The 21,253-nt window shown below is 42.9% G+C and overlaps 1 protein-coding gene and 1 long non-coding RNA gene across 3 annotated transcripts in view; one reads left to right on the top strand and one right to left on the bottom strand.

The window, feature by feature from the left end:
- Window positions 1-18,250, bottom strand: part of GSPT1 (G1 to S phase transition 1) — a 36,678-nt gene extending 18,428 nt beyond the window's left edge. The window contains exons 1-6 of one of the 2 annotated variants that reach the window (XM_021086589.1): window positions 17,555-18,250; window positions 6,037-6,081; window positions 5,892-5,933; window positions 4,370-4,597; window positions 3,209-3,242; window positions 1,638-1,715 (exon numbers count right to left, since the gene is read on the bottom strand). In XM_021086589.1, coding sequence (XP_020942248.1) covers window positions 1,638-1,715; window positions 3,209-3,242; window positions 4,370-4,597; window positions 5,892-5,933; window positions 6,037-6,081; window positions 17,555-17,912 — 785 coding nt within the window. In that variant the 5' untranslated portion in view covers window positions 17,913-18,250. The remainder of the gene's footprint in view (window positions 1-1,637; window positions 1,716-3,208; window positions 3,243-4,369; window positions 4,598-5,891; window positions 5,934-6,036; window positions 6,082-17,554) is intronic. The other variant, XM_021086591.1, reaches the window with a different exon arrangement.
- LOC102166437 lies at window positions 18,039-20,736 on the top strand. Its single transcript, XR_002342422.1, has 2 exons — window positions 18,039-18,605; window positions 20,159-20,736. It is a non-coding gene; the product is annotated as an uncharacterized LOC102166437 (long non-coding RNA).

The following is a 21,253-nucleotide window of genomic DNA, read 5'->3' as shown; positions in this document are numbered from 1 at the left end:
ATTTCATGGTAAGAACATCCAAGTTTCAAAAATATTCTTCTAACATTAAAGGTTTAATTGATGACATCAGCTTTATGTCCAACATACAGCAGTTTCTTTTCTTTTTTTCTTTAGGGCCACAGTGTGGCAAATGGAAGGGGCTAGAGGTCGAATCGGAGCTGCAGCTGCTGGCCTCTGCCACAGCCACAGCCACAGCAATGCCAGATCCGAGGCACATCTGTGATCTACACCACAACTCACAGCAATGCTGGATCTTTAACCCATTGAGCGAGGCCAGGGATCAAACCACTTCATGGATACTAGACAAGTTCATTTTTGAGAGCCACAATGGGAATTCCCAGCTAAATCATGAACAGCACTGGGTAGAAATAAAAATTAAATGACTAAAACTTGTATTATTTTGATTTAAACACTTGAAGCTTTTACATATACCACTGTCAATTATATATTCTATAAGGAAACATTTTTTATGAGAACTGTGAACAGAGAAAAACTACTTAGTACCAATGCCAAGATCACTCTGAGTTATGTAACAAGTTCCTTTACATTTCACTGTTACAATCATCAAGCACAAAGTATAATACAAATAATGGCTGTCTAAGGGTATTTTTCAAAACTAAAGGCCACTAAGAATTCCCTTGTGGTGCAATGGGTGAAGGATCCAGTGTAGTTGCTGCTGTGGCTTGGGTTTGATACCTGGCCTGGGAACCATACATGCCATGGGTGCAGCCAAAAAACAAAATGAAACAAAACCAAAACCCTTAGTAATTTAAATTACCTCATCCTCTGTATTTCATAGCAGGTAATCTATCTTTTAGTATTACACTGATTAGTATTTTTCCCCTTAATACAGAATTTAAAAAACAACAACCAAAAAACCCATCAATGTCTTATTTAGATAAAGCTTAGCTGAGAAAGAAAAAGTTGGCCCTTTCTCTCACCATGCAAAGGCAACAACTGTCAATAATTCTTTTTTCTTTCAAATGTTTATCCACATAGTTAATGATCATATCCTAAGTACTATTATGTTACCTGCTTTCACCCCCAAATTCCACTGTAACATCCATTCTTTTCCTGGTTACTATACTATAAATGAAATTTTATTGGCTAGGTAAAGACTCAATTAAATGGGTATTTTATAATTTATTCCACAAGTCTCCTATTGTTATCCTGGATGTTTGGCTGTTTCCACATTTTCTCTGCTTTAAGTTATGTAGTTATCAGGAACTGATCTACTGGGTAGTAATGAGGAGAATTGGAGACTTTTCCTGTTATGAAACCTTTAGACCTCATGAAGTAGGCAGAGTTTCCTTAAAAGTAATTTTTTTTTTTTTTTTTTGGTCTTTTGTCTTTTTGTCGTTGTTGCTATTTCTTGGGCCGCTCCTGCGGCATATGGAGGTTCCCAGGCTAGGGGTTGAATCGGAGCTGTAGCCACCGGCCTACGCCAGAGCCACAGCAACGGCGGGATCCGAGCCGCGTCTGCAACCTACACCACAGCTCACGGCAACGCCGGATCGTTAACCCACTGAGCAAGGGCAGGGATCGAACCCGCAACCTCATGGTTCCTAGTCGGATTCGTTAACCACTGCGCCACGACGGGAACTCCTAAGAGTAATTTATAATGTCAAAAAGTTTACCAAGTTTCTCTGTTTTTTTCTTTAGCTTCTCTTTCATATTTTTCAAGTGTCCTTTTGTCAACCATTCCAGTCAAATACCTGAAAATGTTTAAAGAAAAGAAAAATAAACATTTAATTACAAAATATTCAGTTGTAAAGTTAGAAAATCTTTAAAAGCTCTTGGAATTTCAAACTCCATAAAACAGCTACCTTAAAGTAAAGGTACCACTGGGGTAGATGGTGAAACGATCACAAGTTTCAACGGAAAAGATATTTATAGTATCAAATTATCTCCCCCCCAAAATGGGAAAAAATAATGACTTTACAGTGACAAATTCTGGCAGACAACACCTTAACCAGGTAATCATGACTATCACCAGGAGTGAACAAAACATACTGAATACTATTGCTATCATGTGCCCTGTAACAGGATGCTCTGATAAGAGCACAACCGATCTTCTGACATTCCTGTCAAAATGTATAACCTCATATTGTTAATATCAGTCAAACCCAAATCGAAGAATATCCCATAAATTAACTGAATAACAAACACTCCTCAAATTATGAAGATAATGAAAGACAAAACTGAGGTAGAGGGAATGTCATAAGGTAGAAAAGACCAAGGAGTCATAGCAACTAAATGCAATCTGTAGTGCATACTCTTAACCATTCTGAGTGTAGAATCTTAGTGAAATACCAAAGAAAATTCCCAAATATACACTCTCCTAAAACACAACATCCAACAGGCCTGTCACTTCCTTCCACAGAGCCTTAGTTAAGGATTCCCACGTAATAGCCCATTTTATTAGGGTTTGTTGTGGACATTTTCAGAAGTAAATGACAAGATCAAGACTACTGAACAAGGCAAGACAATGAAGACAGGCCCTCTAGATCCTCTGATGATACAGCTTAAAGAAATGGGCCTAATTTAAGAGAGAATAAAAGGATGTTTGGAGTTCCCGTTGTGGCTCAGTGGTTAACAAATCTGACTAGGAACCATGAGGTGGCAGGTTCGATCCCTGGCCTTGCTCAGTGGGTTAAGGATCCGGCATTGCCATGAGCTGTGGTGTAGGTTGCAGACGCAGCTCAGATCCCACATTACTGTGGCTCTGTTGTAGGCTGGTGGCTACAGCTCCGATTGGACCCCTAGCCTGGGAACCTCCATATGCCGTGGGAGCGGCCCAAGAAATGGCAAAAAGACAATAAATAAATAAATAAATAAATAAATAAATGGATGTTTTAACTTAAAATATTTTTCCATTTTACAACACACCTCTAGAAGTCAACAATGGTATTTTCATACCTAGAAGCCTTCTAGATATGATAAAAAATTATTTAGCACTTTAGCCAGGCTACCTATCTTTGAATAAATCCACAAACATTTAAGGAGTTGATGAAGAAAAAACCAGTTCCCCCAGATTCATTATTCCCTAGAAAATTATATTTAAGGCAAACTAAGATTTCTTATAATCTACGGTTCTACATTAGTTTTTATTAACAAATCTAAAAGATAACTTTTAGAAATATATTTAATTAATGTTCCATGAGAGACTTAGAGTGGTAACAAGACATTTACCCAAAAATATACTTACATTATTTGTCCTCCTATGGTTGACTTGCCAGCATCTAAAAGTAACAACATCATCAAAAATATGCACACCATAGGTGTGGAAAAAACAACCAAAACAACCAAAACACAATCACTATATACAAACACAACTAAAAGGTCCATTTAACATATGTAACTACAGCTTGCAAAAGCAACTGCAATGATAGGAATTTGGGTCATAAATTCTGGTCATGAGTTCCCTTTGAAAGTAAGACACCTTAAAACTACTTTAATGATAAATTAAGAATTCTTGAACAGATTGCTCCTTGGCTTTCTGGAGCAAAAGAATATAAATTACTCAAGGGGAGACTCAAAGAAGAGCAAAAGAGGCCAAAGACCTGTAAACTATATTTCAATAGTCTGCTTTCACTCTTAGCCAATATAGGTACTCCTTTACAAATTTCAAAGGAGTTCTTGCTACTAAAAGAACAGTTCTCATGTGATGCAACATGTTAAGGATCCAGCAGAGGCCCAGATTCAAGCCCTGGTGGGTTGGATCCCTGACCTGCGGAACTTCTGCATGCCATGGGTACAGTCAAAAAAAAACAGCAAAAAAAAAAAAAAAAATAGCAAAAGGATTTATCATCAAATCCAGGTGAAGGCAGAGATAAGATAAAGAAAATGGGGCACATAATTCTCTATTCTCACAATTTTGGGCTTAAGTCAGATTGTCAGAAAATATCTTAAGTAAATTAGATATGGCTTTGTTTTGTGTGCTCAGCCAGCAATGTGATAACATCCAGAAATTACTCCAAATTATCAATTCCTTAAACATGGGAAACTAAAATACCTAGTCAAGTTAATACCAAAACTTAACTGAATTCAGGCAAAAAATACAGGCACATTTTCTATAATAATAGGTCCCATAAGATGCTAAGTCATCAGCAGCAGCCTACAGACCAATTATGCACTATATACAAACATTCTGAAGCTTTTTCTTCTAGCTTCCACGCTATCACAACCTTGAAGAACAAAGAGCTGGCAATCTGGGGCCAGCTAAAAAAACCTATTGAGTTAAAAAAATCAAGACATTTTAGATCAATTTAGTTCAGTTTTATTACATCTTCAAGTAGCTAAGATGTTCTACGTTTGCTGTACCTGACGACTTTGGTCCTTTCTTATCACTGCTATGAATAAAACTTACCTACGTGCCCAATGAACACGACATTTACATGTTCTTTCTTAGGAGCACCTGGCGGTGCAACCACAGACTTGGGTTTTGGTATTTCTTCTTCCTCCTCCATCATTTCCTGGGCACTTTCCTCTGTGGGCCTTCCATCTCCCAAGGGACCAACCCCTGTCTCTGCTTCACTTATTTCTTCTTTGTGCTCCCATGATTCTTCTGGGGACATTTCTGTCTCCCCATTTTCTACTGAAATAAGACACTTTTAGTATTCCAAAAGAAGTTTGTTATAAAACTTATTATAAAATAGATAGTTTCAAAAAGCAAATAGAACTTTATATATATATTCAGTTCTATTTCCTGACATCAAGAGACACACAGAGGAGTTCCCGTCGTGGCGCAGTGGTTAACGAATCCGACTAGGAACCATGAGGTTGCGGGTTCGGTCCCTGCCCTTGCTCAGTGGGTTAAAGGATCTGGCGTTGCCGTGACTGTGGTGTAGGTTGCAGACGCGGCTCGGATCCCACATTACTGTGGCTCTGACCTAGGCTGGTGGCTACAGCTCCGATTAGACCCCTAGCCTGGGAATCTCCATATGCCACAGGAGCGGCCCAAGAAATGGCAAAAAGACACACACACACACACACACACACAAAAAAAAAAGAGAGAGAGACACACACACACAGAAAATCTCTTTCATGACAGAAACAGGCAAGCTGGCCTCACTGCTGACATCACAGCTCTGATTCAGAGATTATGAGAGATTGCTACTTTAATGAAGCTTCAGCTTCATAAGGAAAAATAAAGCAGGAACAGGAGATCTAAGATTCCTAAGAGCCCAGTTACTCCAGTGTCAAGATGTCCTAAAAAGGGGGGGGAGTGAGTTCCCATTGTGGCTCAGCAGTTAACAAACACGACTAGTATCTATGAGGACATGGGTTTGATCCCTGGCCTAGCTCAGTGGGTTAAGGATCCAGCGTTGCCGTGAGATGCGGCTCAGATCCTGAGTTGCTGTGGCTGTGGTGTAGGCTGGCAGTTATAGCTCTGATTCGACCTCTAGCCTGGGAACCTCCATGTGCCATGGGTGCAGCCCTAAAAAAAAAAACAAACAAAAAAAACAAAAAAAACCCACAAAGACGTAAAAGAGAGTTCAAAGTTCAAAATCAGAAGACAAAAAAGTGTGAAAAGATTTAGGAGACCTTTTATTTTTCCTCTGCAAGTTATATAACTTTAGCATCAACCTTATTAATCACCTTGGGAATTATGGGGAAGAAAGAAAGAGGAAGGAAAATTTTCACAGAATGGCTCAAACTGACTTTAGCATTCTTCCACCTGGTTCTGTTCTTTCCTATTTGCCGTCATAGATTTATCATGGCAGCATTAATGCTCAACAGATTCTGCTTTCTCAATCCTAACAGCCAATACTCAATGTCAGTTTTAAATAGAGGCATTGTAATAATCATAACACTTACATTTGCACCTTAAATCTTGAGAGTGAAAGAGTTTCATATTACTGTATTAATATGGTCAGAAATTTTCTTACCAACAGGTTCTGAAAGTTCCATGCTAACAGCTGAATTTGAACCTAGACAAGGAATTGAGATATAATATATATTTACAAAACAATATCTAGACAAATTAATGTTTTCCCAATTAGGTAGTCAAAGAGTCACATCATAGAAAATTACCTTCACACAACAATGACTGCTCCTCTTGAGAAGGTTCCACAGGTGCTGTTTAATAGAAATAAGTTTTATTAAAAATGAGACCTATACATCCATTTTATTTTTTAAAATACAGTAAAAATAGAGTTCAATAACAAAACAAAAACCTTAATAATTCAGACCTATGGTAAATTCAAGCTTTCAAAGAGTCTCTTTAATATACCAAAAAAATCTACCTGGTTCAATCCCTGGCTTGGGAACTTCCACATGCAGCAGGAATGTTAAAAAAACTGCCAATTACAGCCAATTAAAATATTTTCAGTAACTGAAATGTATTCGGAAAGCATGCTTATTCTCTGAATTTGCTTCATAAACTTTTCCTTCACAGATACTGTAAAAGTAATCTGCAGCCGAGTACATTCACATCAAGTCAGTGAGACTTTGCTCAATAAATACACATTACTTCTCTCTTGGTAGGTCTAGCCCAAGAAGGCAACGATTGGGCCTTTTTAAGATTCTATAATCATACATGTTATCATCAAGATCCCTGAATAGTCTATTTGGTAACAATAAAATAAAAGGACATTCATACACAGTCTCTGAAATGCATGTAAGCCCTTACATCATCTCAGGAAAAGTGATTACAGTGATGCCAATTTTGTCTTATATTAGAATCTAAGGTCGAAGTTCCCCTTGCGGCTCAGCAGTTAACGAACCCAACTAGCATCCATGAGGATGAGGGTTTGTTTGATCCCTGGCTCTGCTCAGTGGTTAAGGATCTGGCGTTGCTCTGAGCTGTGCTGTAGCACAGATGCAGCGCAGATCCCACATGGCTGTGGCTGTGGCATAGGCCGGTAGTTGCTGTTCTGATTCAATCCCTAGCCTGGGAACCTCCATTTGCTGCAGGTGTGGCCCTAAAAAGCAAAAAAAAAAAAAAAAAAAAAAAAAAAAGGCATCTAGGGTCAAGCAACAATCGTTTCCACAACTGTCACACTGCACATCTTCCTATGACATCACTAGAAGAGATGTATGATATACTGATGCCCCAGAATATAAACTTATTTTCAGAGCTGATAAACTTAAATGATATTAATCTAAGTACTCTTGCATTAAAGAATCTACAAGATGCAAAAAGGCATCAAAGAATCTGAAGTCACATGAATCCTGCACACCAAGTAATAAAGAACAGTGAATTCATAACCTGCAAAATTCCTATTTATTTATTTTTGTCTTTTTTTTTTTTTTTGCTATTTCTTGGGCCGCTCCCACGGCATATGGAGGTTCCCAGGCTAGGGGTCTAATTGGAGCCAGATCCTTAACCCACTGAGCAAGGGCAGGGATCGAACCCGCAACCTCATGGTTCCTAGTCAGATTCGTTAACCACTGTGCCATGATGGGAACTCCCTATTTATTTTTTATTTATTTTTTTGGTTGTGCCCATGGCAAGTGGAAGTTCCTGGGCCAAAGACTGAACTTGCACCACAGCAGCGACAATGCTGGATCTTTAACCAGCTGTGCCACAAGGGAACTTCCAAAACTCTTATTTAAAATCAGTACTCAGAAATTATTAACACCAATAAGGCAACAAAAAATGTTGGGCCCAATCTTCAATAACACAAAATGCTGAAGAAAGTAATTCCTGTCTCTGAAGGGTAAAAGGCAGGCAATTTTTTTGAGGAAAGATATGACATGCCAAGTGTCACTTAAGATCATTCTCTAGATGAACTAGAGACATAAGGATACTACAAGGCAGAAAGACCAACATCACTACTTATAAGAAAGTATGCCATCAGGACAAAGGAGCAGTACAGCTAGAGAGGAGGAGTTAAATGCAGAGATAATGAAGGCAATATCTGACAGGAGTAGGAAGAAAGGAAGAATGAAAGATCTAAGATGATTAGATCTAAGATGATCTATGTGACTGACAGAAACTTGGGGTGGGGAGGAGTTCCCTTGTGGCACAGCAGGTTAAGGATCTGGTGTTGTCACTGCATCAGCCTGGGTTGCCGCTGTGGCACAGGTTCAATCCCTGGCCAGGAACGTTCACATGCTGTGGGCATAGCCAAAGAAAAAGAAAAACTAGGGGAAAAAAAAATCTTTTGAACTCAGTTTGGAGGGTTAACAGGCATTATACTTGACATAATATAGATAAATATTTTTTGTTTCCCTATTTCAAAGTTTATAGATAAGGCAAGGAAAAATCACTCAATTTTTAGAAAAAGCCAGGCAGTGCTAAATGAATTAAGTTCATGCCACACTAGGCATGGAGGAGGTGGCACAAGTGGCAAGAAGATAGAACTGAGCTGACTCGGGCTTTAAACCCTAGCTTGTCATCTACAAGTAACAAACCCAACCAGTATCCATGAGGATGTGGGGTCGATCCCTGGCCTCGCTCAGTGGGTTAAGGATCTGGCGTTGCTGTGGCTGTGGTGTAGGCTGGCAACTGCAGCTCCAATTCGACCCCTGGCCTGGGAACTTCCGTAAGCCACACGTGTGGCCCTAAAAAGAAAAAATAATAAAGTGAAGTAAAATAGCCGTCCTAGGACTTCTTTGATGGCTCAGCGGGTTAAGGATCTGGTAGTGTCACTGCTGTGACTCAAGGTGCTGCTGTGGTGTGGGTTTAACTCCTGGCCCAGAACTTTTGCATGCCATGGGCATGGCCAAATAAATAAATAAGTAAAATAGCTATCCTAACTAAAATACCTTACTCCTGTTAGCTAAATGGCATGTTCATTAAAGAAAAAAAATTAAAACTTCAGTGCTGTCACACAAGTCACAAGAGTACTACACTGAATGGAAGTGAGATACAGTGTGACAATTCTGCCCGATACAAGTTTCTGCAATGATGGAAATGTTCTATTACTGTGCTGTGATGACAGTCACTAGTCACTTGTGGCTATTAAGCACTTGAAAGGTAGCTACTATGAACAAGGAATTGAACTGTAATTTTAAAATTAAATAGCCACATGTACCCAGTTCTAGTTCCTCTTAAGGATTCTCCTCAATTACGGTACAAACTTGTCTCATCTAATTTTCTACTTCCATCCCACTCCCCATCAACCCCACCCCCGAAGGGCTAAGGAGCTCTCTTCAACTCCTCTAAGATATGACCCTTCTTTCAGTTATAGATACCCACACATACACATAGCTTGTTCATGTTTCCTAGGAGATAATGCACTTCTAGAATGACTGGTTTTCCAAAACATGGAGACTTTTCTATATTCTTATAACCTCCACAGGCTGCCACAGTATACTGCATAAACATATAGTTAGTCTTCACTGAAGTAACTTCCGCAGTTTTTATTTCTATTAGGGTTGAATAGAGTCAACACAATTTTATATGAGCCAATTTTCTAAGAAGGGGGTTAAAGAAGCAATATTCAAGAGACATTAAAGTATAACTTGAGTAAGGTACTACAAATTCCCTTTTTTTTTTTTGTCTTTTTGCCTTTTCTAGGGCTGCTCCTGTGGCATATGGAGGTTCTAGGCTGGGTGTCAAATCAGAGCTGTAGCCACCGGCCTACGCCAGAGCCACAGCAGCATAGGATCCGAGCCGCATCTGTGACCCACACCACAGCTCACGGCAACGCCAGATCCTTAACCCACTGAGCAAGGGCAGGGATCGAACCCGCAACCGCATCCTTCCTAGTCGGATTCGTTAACCACTGTGCCATGATGGGAACTCTAGGAACTACAAATTCTTTAGCAAACAGGTGACCATACGAAGTCATCAAAATTGCAGGCTGAGGTATTTTTCTCCCACAACCATCACTGGAAAATAGTAAAGGCGGACATCAGAAAGAAAAGGCCACAGAACATACACAGTTATCCATGGTTTTGCCTTAATTATTATCTAACACTCTAAAAATAAAAAGGCACAATGTTATAGAGAGTGGTGATCACAGCTGTTTAAAAAATATTACTTCAGGAGTTCCCATTGTTGCACAGCAGAAACAAATCGGATTAGGAACCATGAGGTTGTGGGTTCAATCCCTGGCCTCGCTCAGTGGGTTAAGGATCCGGTGTTGCAGCTCAGATCCCACATTGCTGTGGCTGTGGTGTAGGCTGGTGGCTATAGCTCTGATTAGACCCCTACCCTGGGATCCTCCATGTGCCTCGGGTGCGGCCCAAAAGGACGAAAGACAAAAAGAAAAAAAAATTGCTTCAAATTAGAGCACTGCCTACTTATGACAGTGTCACCCAGCTACTACTGAGTGAGAAAGGGCATGGAGATTGTGCCATAGTGCACAAACTTGTAAGCCAAATTTCTGAAAAGCAGCTCAGGGGAAAAAGATCTTTTACTATCCAATCACAAGGAAAGGACTAGTAGAGTTACTATTACTGGAATAAGCTCTGAAATCAGACCTAGATTCTAATCCTAACTACTCCATTTTTTCACAGATGTCACCACATCTATTTGCTTAGCTTCTCTGAACCCTAATTTTTTTTTTTCTTTTTGGCTGTGCCCAAAGCATGGGAAAGTTTCCAGGCCAGGGACTGAACCCATGCCACAGCAGTGACCTGAGCCATCACAATACTGGATCCTCACCCCACTAAGCACGAGGTATATTAATCATGCAGTAAGTGCTTAACAAACTTATTACAACAAGCAATTCAAAACCCCATAATTACAAAAACTCTTAAGAATGAAATATAAGAAAGGCAAATTCCAGGGCCACTCTCTCAGAAAATCCATGTTGGTTGTAGTAATTAGCTCTAGCCTTGCCTTTTTTCCCCCCACATTAAACAGCATGGTGTCGCAGAGGGAGCACTAAACTGGCAGCTGACAAATTTGGAATTCTAAACTCGACTGTGTCCTTAAGTCTGTGAATGACCTTAGGCATTCACTCAGCATCTCTAGGCTTCAGTTTCGTCATCTGAAAATGAGGAGACTGTATTACTGCCAGGGTCATTTCTAGCCCTAACATTCTAAGAACCTATTTATTCAGTCACAAAAGCAATGCCACGTATCAACCTGATTAGACTTTACTGTAGTGTAACTAAAATTCCACTCTATTTTTTCAAACAACCCTAAAAGTCTTATTTATGATTTATATCCTATCTACTGCAAAAACAATGAGGTATTTTAAAATACACAAACCAAAACAATTTCAGATATCACAATAAGGCACAAAGATAACAGAAAAACACCTCTGTGCAACCAAACTACACAAAGGAGATGGACAGACTGCTCAATAGTATGGTAACCCACTGGAATTCTATAGAAATAGCTAACCAGGAAATTGCACCAGTGACATTCTACGGGACACTTTTTATTTTTAATTGAAGTATGTTTTTTTTGGTTAAATTGAAGTACAGTTGATGTACCCTGTTATGTAAGTTTCAGATGTACAACAGTGAGTCACAGTTTTTTAAGCTTATACTCCATTTATAGTTATTGTAAATTTTTGGCTGTATTCCCTGTGCTGTAAATATATCCTTGGAGTTTATTTACTTTATACACAGGAATTTGCTAAGGTATGCACTTTTTCTGTCAAGTGAAGTGACATACAGTTACCTGCTCAGAATGTGGTCTGGAATTTGGTATGATCACTCTTAGGCTAGGCTAGTGAAAGAAACTCAAAAAAATCCTTGCTAAGTGTTTCCCTCACCTAGAAAGCAGAGTATGATGGGGAACTCATTTAACCTGGAGTACTTTATCAACTAGGTTTCTCTAGAACAAAGTCATTTATGAGAAAGACCAACTACATCCATAGCCCAGACAATGCTTTGCTAAAATCTACGGAAAAAGAGGACACAATTTTAAGAAGCTTTGGTATGAATCAGCAACTGACAGCTAAAAAAGGAGTCTGAGGACCTCAGAATAATCAAGAACCTTCGACTAGAAGTCAAATTCTTGCTTTACCCACATTTTTAAGAACTGTGACTAGAATAATGAAATTCTAAATTAATATGCCCAATAGCTAGAATCATAGTAATTGACTACTATTTGATATGAAATAAGTAAGTCTCTATCCACAAGTAGGACAAAGATAACTGATGCAGGTTTCTAGCAAACTTAAAGTATGGAAGCACAAGAAGGGTGAATTTTACATGTTAATTGTATTTTTTAAAAAAGAAATAAACAGGAGTTACCCTTGTGGTGCAGCAGAAACAAATCCGACTAGTAACCATGAGGTTGCGGGTTTGATCCCTGGCCTTGCTCGGTGGATTAAGAATCCAGAGTTGCTGTGGTATAGGTTGCAGACACAGCTTGGATCCTGCATTACTGTGGCTGTGGTGTAGACTAGCAGCTATAGCTCTGATTTGACCCATAGCCTGGGATCCTCCATATGTCCTAAGTTTGGCCATAGAAAGCAAGCAAACAAACCACCCCCAATCTTATGGTATTCACAAAGAACACTTGGTTGAAAATTGATCTTTAGTTTTATAATTAGGATGACATGACTGAAATTATTTATATAAGGGCACCTGTGAACAATTCTCAGCTTTGAAAGTCCTCTAGACCCTGTGTACAGCCCTCTTACTAAGTGTCTTCCCTTAAGAGTATATTGGGTATCTGATCCCTTTCTAGACTCTTTGAGAACCAGTTGTTCCTCTTGGTGGTGTCACTTCAAGTGTCTAGCACAGAAAATTCCTCATTCTGTAGGCAGGCATGTCTATTCACTAATTGCAATATACCTATCTGAGCAAAACCAGAGATTAACATTCCATTCTAATACTGAAAAATTCCATTCTAATACTGCTAACTCATTGCAAAAGAGTATCTAGTCTCTTTTTCATTCCTTTCTCTCTAATCAGAAAGACAACACTGGAGTTCCCATTGTGGTGCAGCAGAAACAAATCCAACTAGTATCCATGAGGATGCGGTTTTGATCCCTGGCCTCATTCAGTGGGGCTGCTGTGGCTGTGGTGTAGGCGGCAGCTGTAGCTCTGATTGAGCCCTAGCCTGGGAACTTCCATATGCCACAGGTGAGGTCCTAAAAAGCAAAAAGAACCAGTCAAGAACCTTATCTTTCATCTATCTAGACTTATTGGTCGGCTGGTATCTTTTCACATAACAATAAAATGTAGGAGCCCTTCAGGACCAAACAGCCATTACTTTGATTCGGGAATCTTCTCTGGTGGCCTGAGGAGGTCACCTTTGGGAAAATTCAGTGATTCACAAGCATTCACCAAGTGGGGATGGGGCATAATTTCGTGAATATACTAAAAAAAACACTAAACTTTTCAGATGGCTTGTGAATCATACCAATTACTAAAAAAAAAGTCCCTCCCCCACCACAAGGAATATCAGCAAGACCCAAACACTACAAAACAGAACATTCTGGAGCTAATGCCCCTCGAAGGACTTACTGAGGGCTGGTAGTTTGTGGGGTTTGGGGGTTTTTTTGTTTTTTTGCTTTTTAGGGTCACATCCATGGCATATGGAGGTTCCCAGGCTAGGGGTCCAAAGAGAGCTATGCCATAGCCACAGCAACATAGGACCCTAGCCTCGTCCTGCATCTGCAACCTAACACCACAGCTTACAGCAACACTGGATACTTAACCCACTGAGCAAGGGCAGGGATCAAACCTGCAACCTCATGGTTCCTAGTCAGATTTGTTTCCGCTGCCATGATGGGAACTCCAGGGACTGGTAGTTTTTATTCTACATTCATTTTACAATGGCAGAGTTTTGAGAGGTGTTGAGATGGAGATAACAGAACTCTACACCATTACTTCATAAGCTGTGGCTGTGTCTACAAGTCCAAGGTCTATGGCCTCAAGGTTTTGTATTCCTCCCAAAATTCCTATGTAGAAATGCTAATGCCCAAAGCAGTGGTATTAGGTGGGGCCTTTGGGAGGCCTTAGGTCCTGAGGACAGAGCCCTCCTGAATGGGATTAGTACCTGATAAAGAGAGGTCCCAGGGAGCCCCGTCCTGGCTCAGTAGTTAAGGAATCTGACTAGGAACTATGAGATTGTGGATTTGATCTCTGATCTCGATCAGTGGGTTAAGGATCTAGTGTTGCCATAAGCTGTGGTCGCAGACTTGGCTCAGATCCTGCGTTGCTGTGGCTCTGGCGTAGGCCGGTGGCTACAGCTCTGATTAGACCCCTAGCCTGAGAAACTCCATTTGCCACAGGTATGGCCCTAAAAAGCAAAAAAAAAAAAAAAAAAAAAAAAAAAAAAGAGCGAGAGAGAGAGAGGCCCCAGAGACCTCCCTTGCCTCTGTAGCCCTGTGAGGACACAAGTCAGCAGACTGCTATCCAGAAGAAGAAAGAGGCATCACCGGCCTAGCACCCTGATCTGACTTCAGGCTCCAGAACTGTGAGCAATAAATTTCTAAGCTACCAGGTAACCTTGAATAACACCGGTGAACCTGTTTCTCACTGAAGAATAAAAAAACTAAGTGGAACTAAAAAAGTATATTCTATCATAGAAAATGTTCTAGGAGTTCCCATTACAGCTCAGTGGGTTAAGCAGACACAGTATCCATGAAGCTGTGGGTTTGATCCCTGGCCTTGCTCAGTGGGTTAAGGATCCAGTGTTGCCACAAGCTGTGGTGTAGGCTGAAGATGCAGCTTGGATCCTGTGTGGCTGTGGCATAGGATGGCAGCTGCAGCTCCAATCTGACCCCTAGCCCGGGGCCTCCCATGGCACAGATGCAGCCCTAAAAAAGAAAGAAAAAGAGAAAGAGTGGAAGGAAAGAAGGGAGGGAGGAAGGAAGGAAGGGAAGGAGAAAATGTATGTTCTAGTCACACAACGCCTGTCGTCTACATTTGCATTCATTCTAGCTCTACAGTCTCAAAGATCATCACTTGGCCAGTTTACTTGGCTCTGTAGAGGACTGCACCGAGGTCAACAATGAATCCCAGGTTCTGACTCGGGACAGCTGGAAACAGGCATTAACCAGCAGCCTGCCAGTGAGAGTGAATGACTCTTTGTGCAAATGCATCTTCCTCTACTGGTTGCTCAAAGCACCACTGAAATTATTTCAAAAGAAAGAGGGAAAGACAGAAAAAGAAAGATATGGAAGAATGAAAGAAAAAGATAAAACTATCCTTCTCTCAGGAATGAGAGATATTTACCCCAGACATTTTATTTTATTATTATTTTTTTCTTTTAGGGCTGCATCTGTGGCATATGGAAGTTCCCAGGCTAGGGGTGGAATCAGAGCTGCAGCTGCCAGCCACAGCAACACTCTGGGATCTGAACCTCGACTGCGACCTATACCACAACTCACAGCAAGGCTGGGATCCATCCTTAGGCCAGGGATCAAACCCACATCCTCATGGATACTAGTAGGGTTCTTAACAATGGAAACTCCATTTCAGACATATTTTAAAAGTCATTCATTGCAGTGTTCTCTCTAGACTTTCTCAAGAGCTCTCCTGGTATCTGGTTCAACATACACCCACCATCAATTTCAGCTATGGTTTAACAACAACAAAACACCATAGCCACTGACAGAACACTGTAAATCAACTACAAAAAAAAAAAAAAAAAAAAAAAAGCTAGACTTACGTGTATTTCCTCACTGTAAAAACAAAAAACAAAAAAACCCAAAAACTTGCAAAATTTCTGGTTTTCCCTTGGTAAATCAACCTAATTGCTATTTCCAACTTTTTCCCTGCTTCTTCCAAGGATAGTTCTCTCCTCTGATGGTGCTAATTTATGGACCTTTCAAGGGCTAGAACACGTAATCCAACAGTGCCACATACCTCTGGACCTCAATTTAGAAAATCCATATTTTCCCAAACAGGCATAGGTGGGTTTTGTGTTTTTGTTTTGTTTTTTTTAACATTAACTGACATTTTGTAGAAGCAGCTGATAGTTATACCAAAATAGCCTTCTGATAAAAAAGAAAAAAAGACCATAAGGTAGGGACAACCACTTCCCTACAGATTTGTATCTCTCCAACTTCTAGTAGTGTCACAGAGGAAAGGATTAAAACTGCAAATATCAGGAAATATCAGGAAGAGAAAAGATAGTCCTCTGCAAAAGAGGCAATGTCTACTCAACAGTGACACTGTTCCAGACCACTGCTCTCAGGAGGTCTAAGGATGGCCGTCCCTGGATGACTGGCTGAGGGCTACATAGGCTGGAAATGGAGTCCTAGGTCTAGTCCGAGTGGGACTGGTGATTCCTCCAGAGTTAGGAGGGAGGGCCAAAAAAGAAAATGGCTGGATGAAAGCAATCCACACGCTAAGGTTCAGGGAAATAAGCACTTTTAGGAGTTAGTAAGTTTACGTGGCCCAAAGGACTTGATCTAAGCAAAGCTAAGCTTCCTTGTTCAAAGGGCAAACATCAGCTGCTACTCACACAATTAAAAATACCAGTCAATCAAACAACCAAATCCAAACCGTGTGTTCACATACATACTTCCCAAAAGCATTTCCCCAAACTCTCTTTTTGCCTCTAGAGAGAAAACTGTAGCCAAAGTTTCTGAAAAAACAAAACTCCTAGAGCACTTTTAAGATGTCTTACTTGTGTAAGAAATATTACAATATAGGACTTTAAAGAGAAATAAAATTCACTCAATTGACATTCCTACAAAATCCCTGCTTGAAAGCATGCTACCACTTAAGCAGCGCCTAAATACAGGAAGATTTTTGAAGACTGAACTGGAAACCACAGAAAGTCTACTAGCTATGGTCAAAACGGCACGCGACAGCTATGAAGTTCTAGCAAATGCTCAGGTGTCTGAATAGACTAATTCCTGACACATGAACACGGAGAGCGAGTTATATATACCAAGTAACCTGAATAAGGTAAAAGATTTTAACGCAGTAAAAATGCTAAACCTATCACCAACTAAGGAGAAAAGTCAGTCCCACGTGAGAAAAAGGGCACATGATCAACGTACACACTTTAATGTTAAGTGAGAAACGAACTCTGTGACATCTGTGAACTCCACAAGCTTACAAAATGCTAAGAGTGAAAAAAGATCTATTGATAGCCAACTGTTTCTGCCGGATCGCAAGACTGCAATGCATCCTGGGATTCCTTCAGGATGGTTCCGTGCCATAGATATTTAAAACGTAATTACAGTTTCAATAACAGAAATCGCGGCGAGACGCTCTCTCGTCTAGACCGAGGTGAAGGGAAAACTCCAGCATTCGTCCTCCCCAAGCCCTCAGCGCTCTCGACAACCACCCGACCGACCCTAGGCTCCATCTGTCCTCATTTCTAGGCCTCGTGGCACTGTCCAGCGGCGGTCCCCCTCCGTCCCATACGGTCCCCACTTCCAGCGGGGAAGTGGGGCCCCACGGAAAAAGAGGCCGGCCGCGGGTCTCGGGCCTTCGGCCCCAGTGGTGTGCCCCGCACGCTGCTCCCACCCCGCCCGGCCCTCCACCGCCGCCACCCTGCGCAGGCCGCCACCCTGGCCCCGGGGCGCCCCACCCAGGACAGCCGGCGCCGCTGTCAGCTCCCCACGTGCCGCCTGGCCCCACGACCACGCGCCTCTGGCCTGGCGCGCTCCCGACCCCACTCCGATCCCCATCCCAGGTGGGCTCAGGCTCCCAGGCCGGCTGCTCCTGTCCTCCCCGCCCGGCTTCCTCCCGCAACCCAGGAAAGAGCGGCGTCCCGGCCTTTTACCCGAAGGGCCTCCCGCGCCGCTGCCGGCTCCGTGGTTGTTGGCGGCGGCGCCAGCTGGGGGTGCTGACGGCTGGGCCGGGCCCCGCAGGAAGGACGGCACGAACTCCGCGGCGTGGACGTTGGGCACGAAGGGCTTGGCGTTGACGTTGAGTTGCCGGCTGAAGGCCGCGCTGAGGTGCTCACGCTGGGCCTCGGCCGCCGCCGCTGCCAAAGGGCCGCCGGCGCCGCCGCACGGTCCCGGTCCGGGGGCTTCCATGTCCGCCTGGTCCCAGCAATCCGGTGCCGAGTCGCTGCTGCTGCTGCCGCTGCTGCTCCCACCTCCTCCGCCACCGCCGCCGCCACCACTGCCCGGATCCATGATCGGGGGGGCCGTGTGTGTGGTGAAGAGAGGGCGGGAAATGGAGGCGGGGGCGATGGGCCGGGGTGGAGCAGGCCGCGCTGAGCCCGGGAAGCTGCGAGGCAGAGAGGCTGGGAGAGCTAACTACACAATCTCCGGCGTCGTCGCGGCAGCACCTTTAATCCCGGCTTCGCACTCGCAACGACGACCGCGGCGGCAGCAACGGCTCAACCCTCCTCGTGTGTGCTAGCAGATCTCCTCCCACCCAACCCCAACCACCTCCAACCACCTCCGACCGCCTCAGCGCCAACCCCACGCCTGGTGCGAATTGACCCCTCGCCGCCACCCGTACCTTCGCCTCGGTAGTTTTCGGCTCCGGCCGGCCCCGTTTCCGGCTACGAGTCGCGGCGAAGGCGGAACTACGAGTTCCGGCAGCACCCGCGCGACCCCGCTGCGGTTTTCCCGGGGGCCGACGGGAGTCGGAGTTCGGGGCCGGGAGCAACCGGAAGCGGCGCCGTCTCCCGGCAGGCAGCGCGAGAAGGCGGAGGTTTGGTCACCTCTCAGCGGCCCCACCTGTCACCGGGTGGGGGCCGGGGTAGGAGCGAGCCCTGGCGCGACTTCTCGCGGGGCCGCGGACTGCAGGTCTCTCAGCCCACGGGGGTGTCCGCTCTGTCCTTCCGCACTGGACGCGGGAAAACGGACAGCAGATCTAAGGTGGAAAGAAAAGCTTTCAACTCCTGAAAATTCCTTCTCTTTTCACCAGCCCTCTGTGTTCCCTGCCTCACAGCCTCCCTACCTTGTTCTCTTTCTTTCCACCTTCCTCCTCCCCGCCCCCAGCCAGAATTTGCCCCACATTTCAAAGACGACGCGGGGTGTCTTTCATTTTTTGTATTCACTTGGTGGACGAGACCATAAAACCGTGAGACATGACAACTTGAACTGTAGAGTGGCTTGTAAAGCGCTCGGGCCCAGGCTCTGCCTCGGCAGAGGGGATTATTAACTGGAAACTTACAATGACTCACTGCCTGTATGACTAGTCATAAAGCCTTCACCCAAACTTTTCCATCCCTTCCTCCTCCCTGCCAAGGGCTTTGCAAACCAAACAGAGGATTGCCGTATTCCATGATGTAGCCAACTAACAGGGTTATTTTTGTGCGTCCAACTTCGTTTGCACCCTTAGGTGAAGTGGTTTTCTTTTGAAGGGTAGGATTTGCTCAGGTTTTGCCTTAGTACTTTATTGACTGCGTCTCATGCGGCCAGGTCGCGGTTCGGTAAACCCAGGAAAAGAGAAAAAGTGAAAGATAAAAACCTAGACCCAACTGCTTGAAGTGGGAAAATAGCCTTGTTCTTAATACCTGTTAAGTTCTCCTGTAATTCACCGTTACGGAGCCCAAAACAGAGAAAAACATATTGTTGATATTTTCCTGCTAGAAGTCTAGACAGAGGGCCAGTCTAGCAGAGTGTCATTTATCTGCTAGAAATTACAGAGTACAGTCTGTACAGAGAACACACAAAGATATTTCTTAAAAACCTTATGTTAAGCTCCAAAACCTAAATCTAGGTATTAATTTTAAACATCTATTTTAAAGATAAAAGAACTCAGCCTAATGAGACAAATCACAACAGAGCTGTCTGTTACCTTTGAAAACATAATCATATTCTAAAGTGGTTTGAAATTGGGTTTAATATTAAATTAATATTAAACCGGAGACATCCATTATAACAAGGCTGACTTTAAGTTTCTAGATGGGTCTGTGGTTCATTGCTCTGGAAATATTCTGGACATTGATTCCACCCCCCCACACACACAAAAGATGTATAACTCTCATTAATACAAAGTTCTGGTTACAGCCAATTATTAGGGTTCTCTAAAGACCTCGCTGCATCTTTAAGAATGTCCCACTTTAAAGTTGATATTGGAGTTTCCAAGGTTGCTCAGTGGTTAATGAATCCGAGTAGGAACCATGAGGTTGTGGGTTCTATCCCTGGCCCCGCTCAGTGGGTTTTGTGGTGTAGGTCACAGATGCAGGTTGCAGACGCTGCTTGGATCCCGAGTTGCTGTGGCTCTGGCATGGACCAGCAGCTACAGCTCCGATTAGACCTCTAGCCTGGGAACCTCCATATGCTGTGGGTGTGGCCCTAAAAAAGACCAAAAAATAAATAAAAATAAGGAAAAAAAAATAATGTTGATATTAAATGATTGTCCTCAAATTGAGAGAGAATATCCCAATGATTGATATAAAAATCAGACTTTTTTTCCTATACAGGAGACCTGCATCGCTATTGAATGAGCTTCACAAGAAGAAAACACATGTCTGAAAGTGCTTCAACTGCCTTCTCGCTCAAGATTTGCTCTCCCCAATCTGCTCCCAAGAAAGTGCCAAGGCGAGCCGCTGACTCAAATAGCGAACCTTGCCGCCCTTTGTCATTGGATCCCCAACTTCAAGACTTTTTGCCTGGATGGAGGGCAGTGGGTGATCACCCCGATAGGTTAGTTCTTCACATCTAATTAAATTAGTCGAGTTTCTTTGTGCCTGGTGCTTCTAGGGACAAAGAAACTGCTAAAACTGCAGCTTAGAAAAGTTGATGTCGTTAACTTCCCTGTCCCTGAATAGGATGGTTATGGATGTTCAGGAAAGCATCCACTCTATTGGTTTTTGAAAGCCTTGACCTGCCAGGGTTGAGAAACAGCTGCAAGCAGGAAATAAGCTCTTCTTGTTAATTACTGTTGTGCTAAGTTTGAGCACTTGAGGTCAGAATCTTTTATTCATCTTTATATCCCCATTGCCTGGTATAATGCCTGGCAGAGAAACCATGCTTAATAAATTGTGAATGGGAATTCCCATCGTGTCTCAGTGGTTGACGAATCCAACTAGGAATCAGGAGGTTGCGGGTTTGATCCCTGGCCTTGCGCAGTGGGTTAAGGATCTGGTGTTGCCCTGAGCTGTGGTGTAGGTCACTGACGCAGCTCGGATCTGGCATGGCTGTGGCTCTGGCATAGGCCGGCAGCTACAGCTCTGATTCGACCCCTAGCCTGGGAACCTCCATATGCCATGGGTGTGGCCCTAGAAAAAACAAAAACAAAAACAAACACAAACTCTTGAATGAATAAATGAGTGAATCAGTAGGGAGTTTGGGACGATACTGCCCTTTTATACTCATTTGGGGTGGTTTAGATGCAGGACTATCAACGTTAAGAAATAGTTTTCCAAGGACATCGTGCTGTTCTGTGTGATGGAAGCACAAGGTTAGCTTGACAACAGCTTTACTTTGCAAAGCTATTCTTGTTCAAGGTCTGAGCCACTTCACTGCAGATAATGTCTATCTTTCAAAGCAAATCCCCCTGCTGGCATTCCTTCTCT

Source organism: Sus scrofa, chromosome 3 (genome assembly GCF_000003025.6).
Source record: "Sus scrofa isolate TJ Tabasco breed Duroc chromosome 3, Sscrofa11.1, whole genome shotgun sequence".
Lineage (NCBI taxonomy): Eukaryota > Metazoa > Chordata > Mammalia > Artiodactyla > Suidae > Sus > Sus scrofa.
Note: the sequence above shows the minus strand (reverse complement) of the source record. Positions and strands in the feature narration are given on the sequence as shown.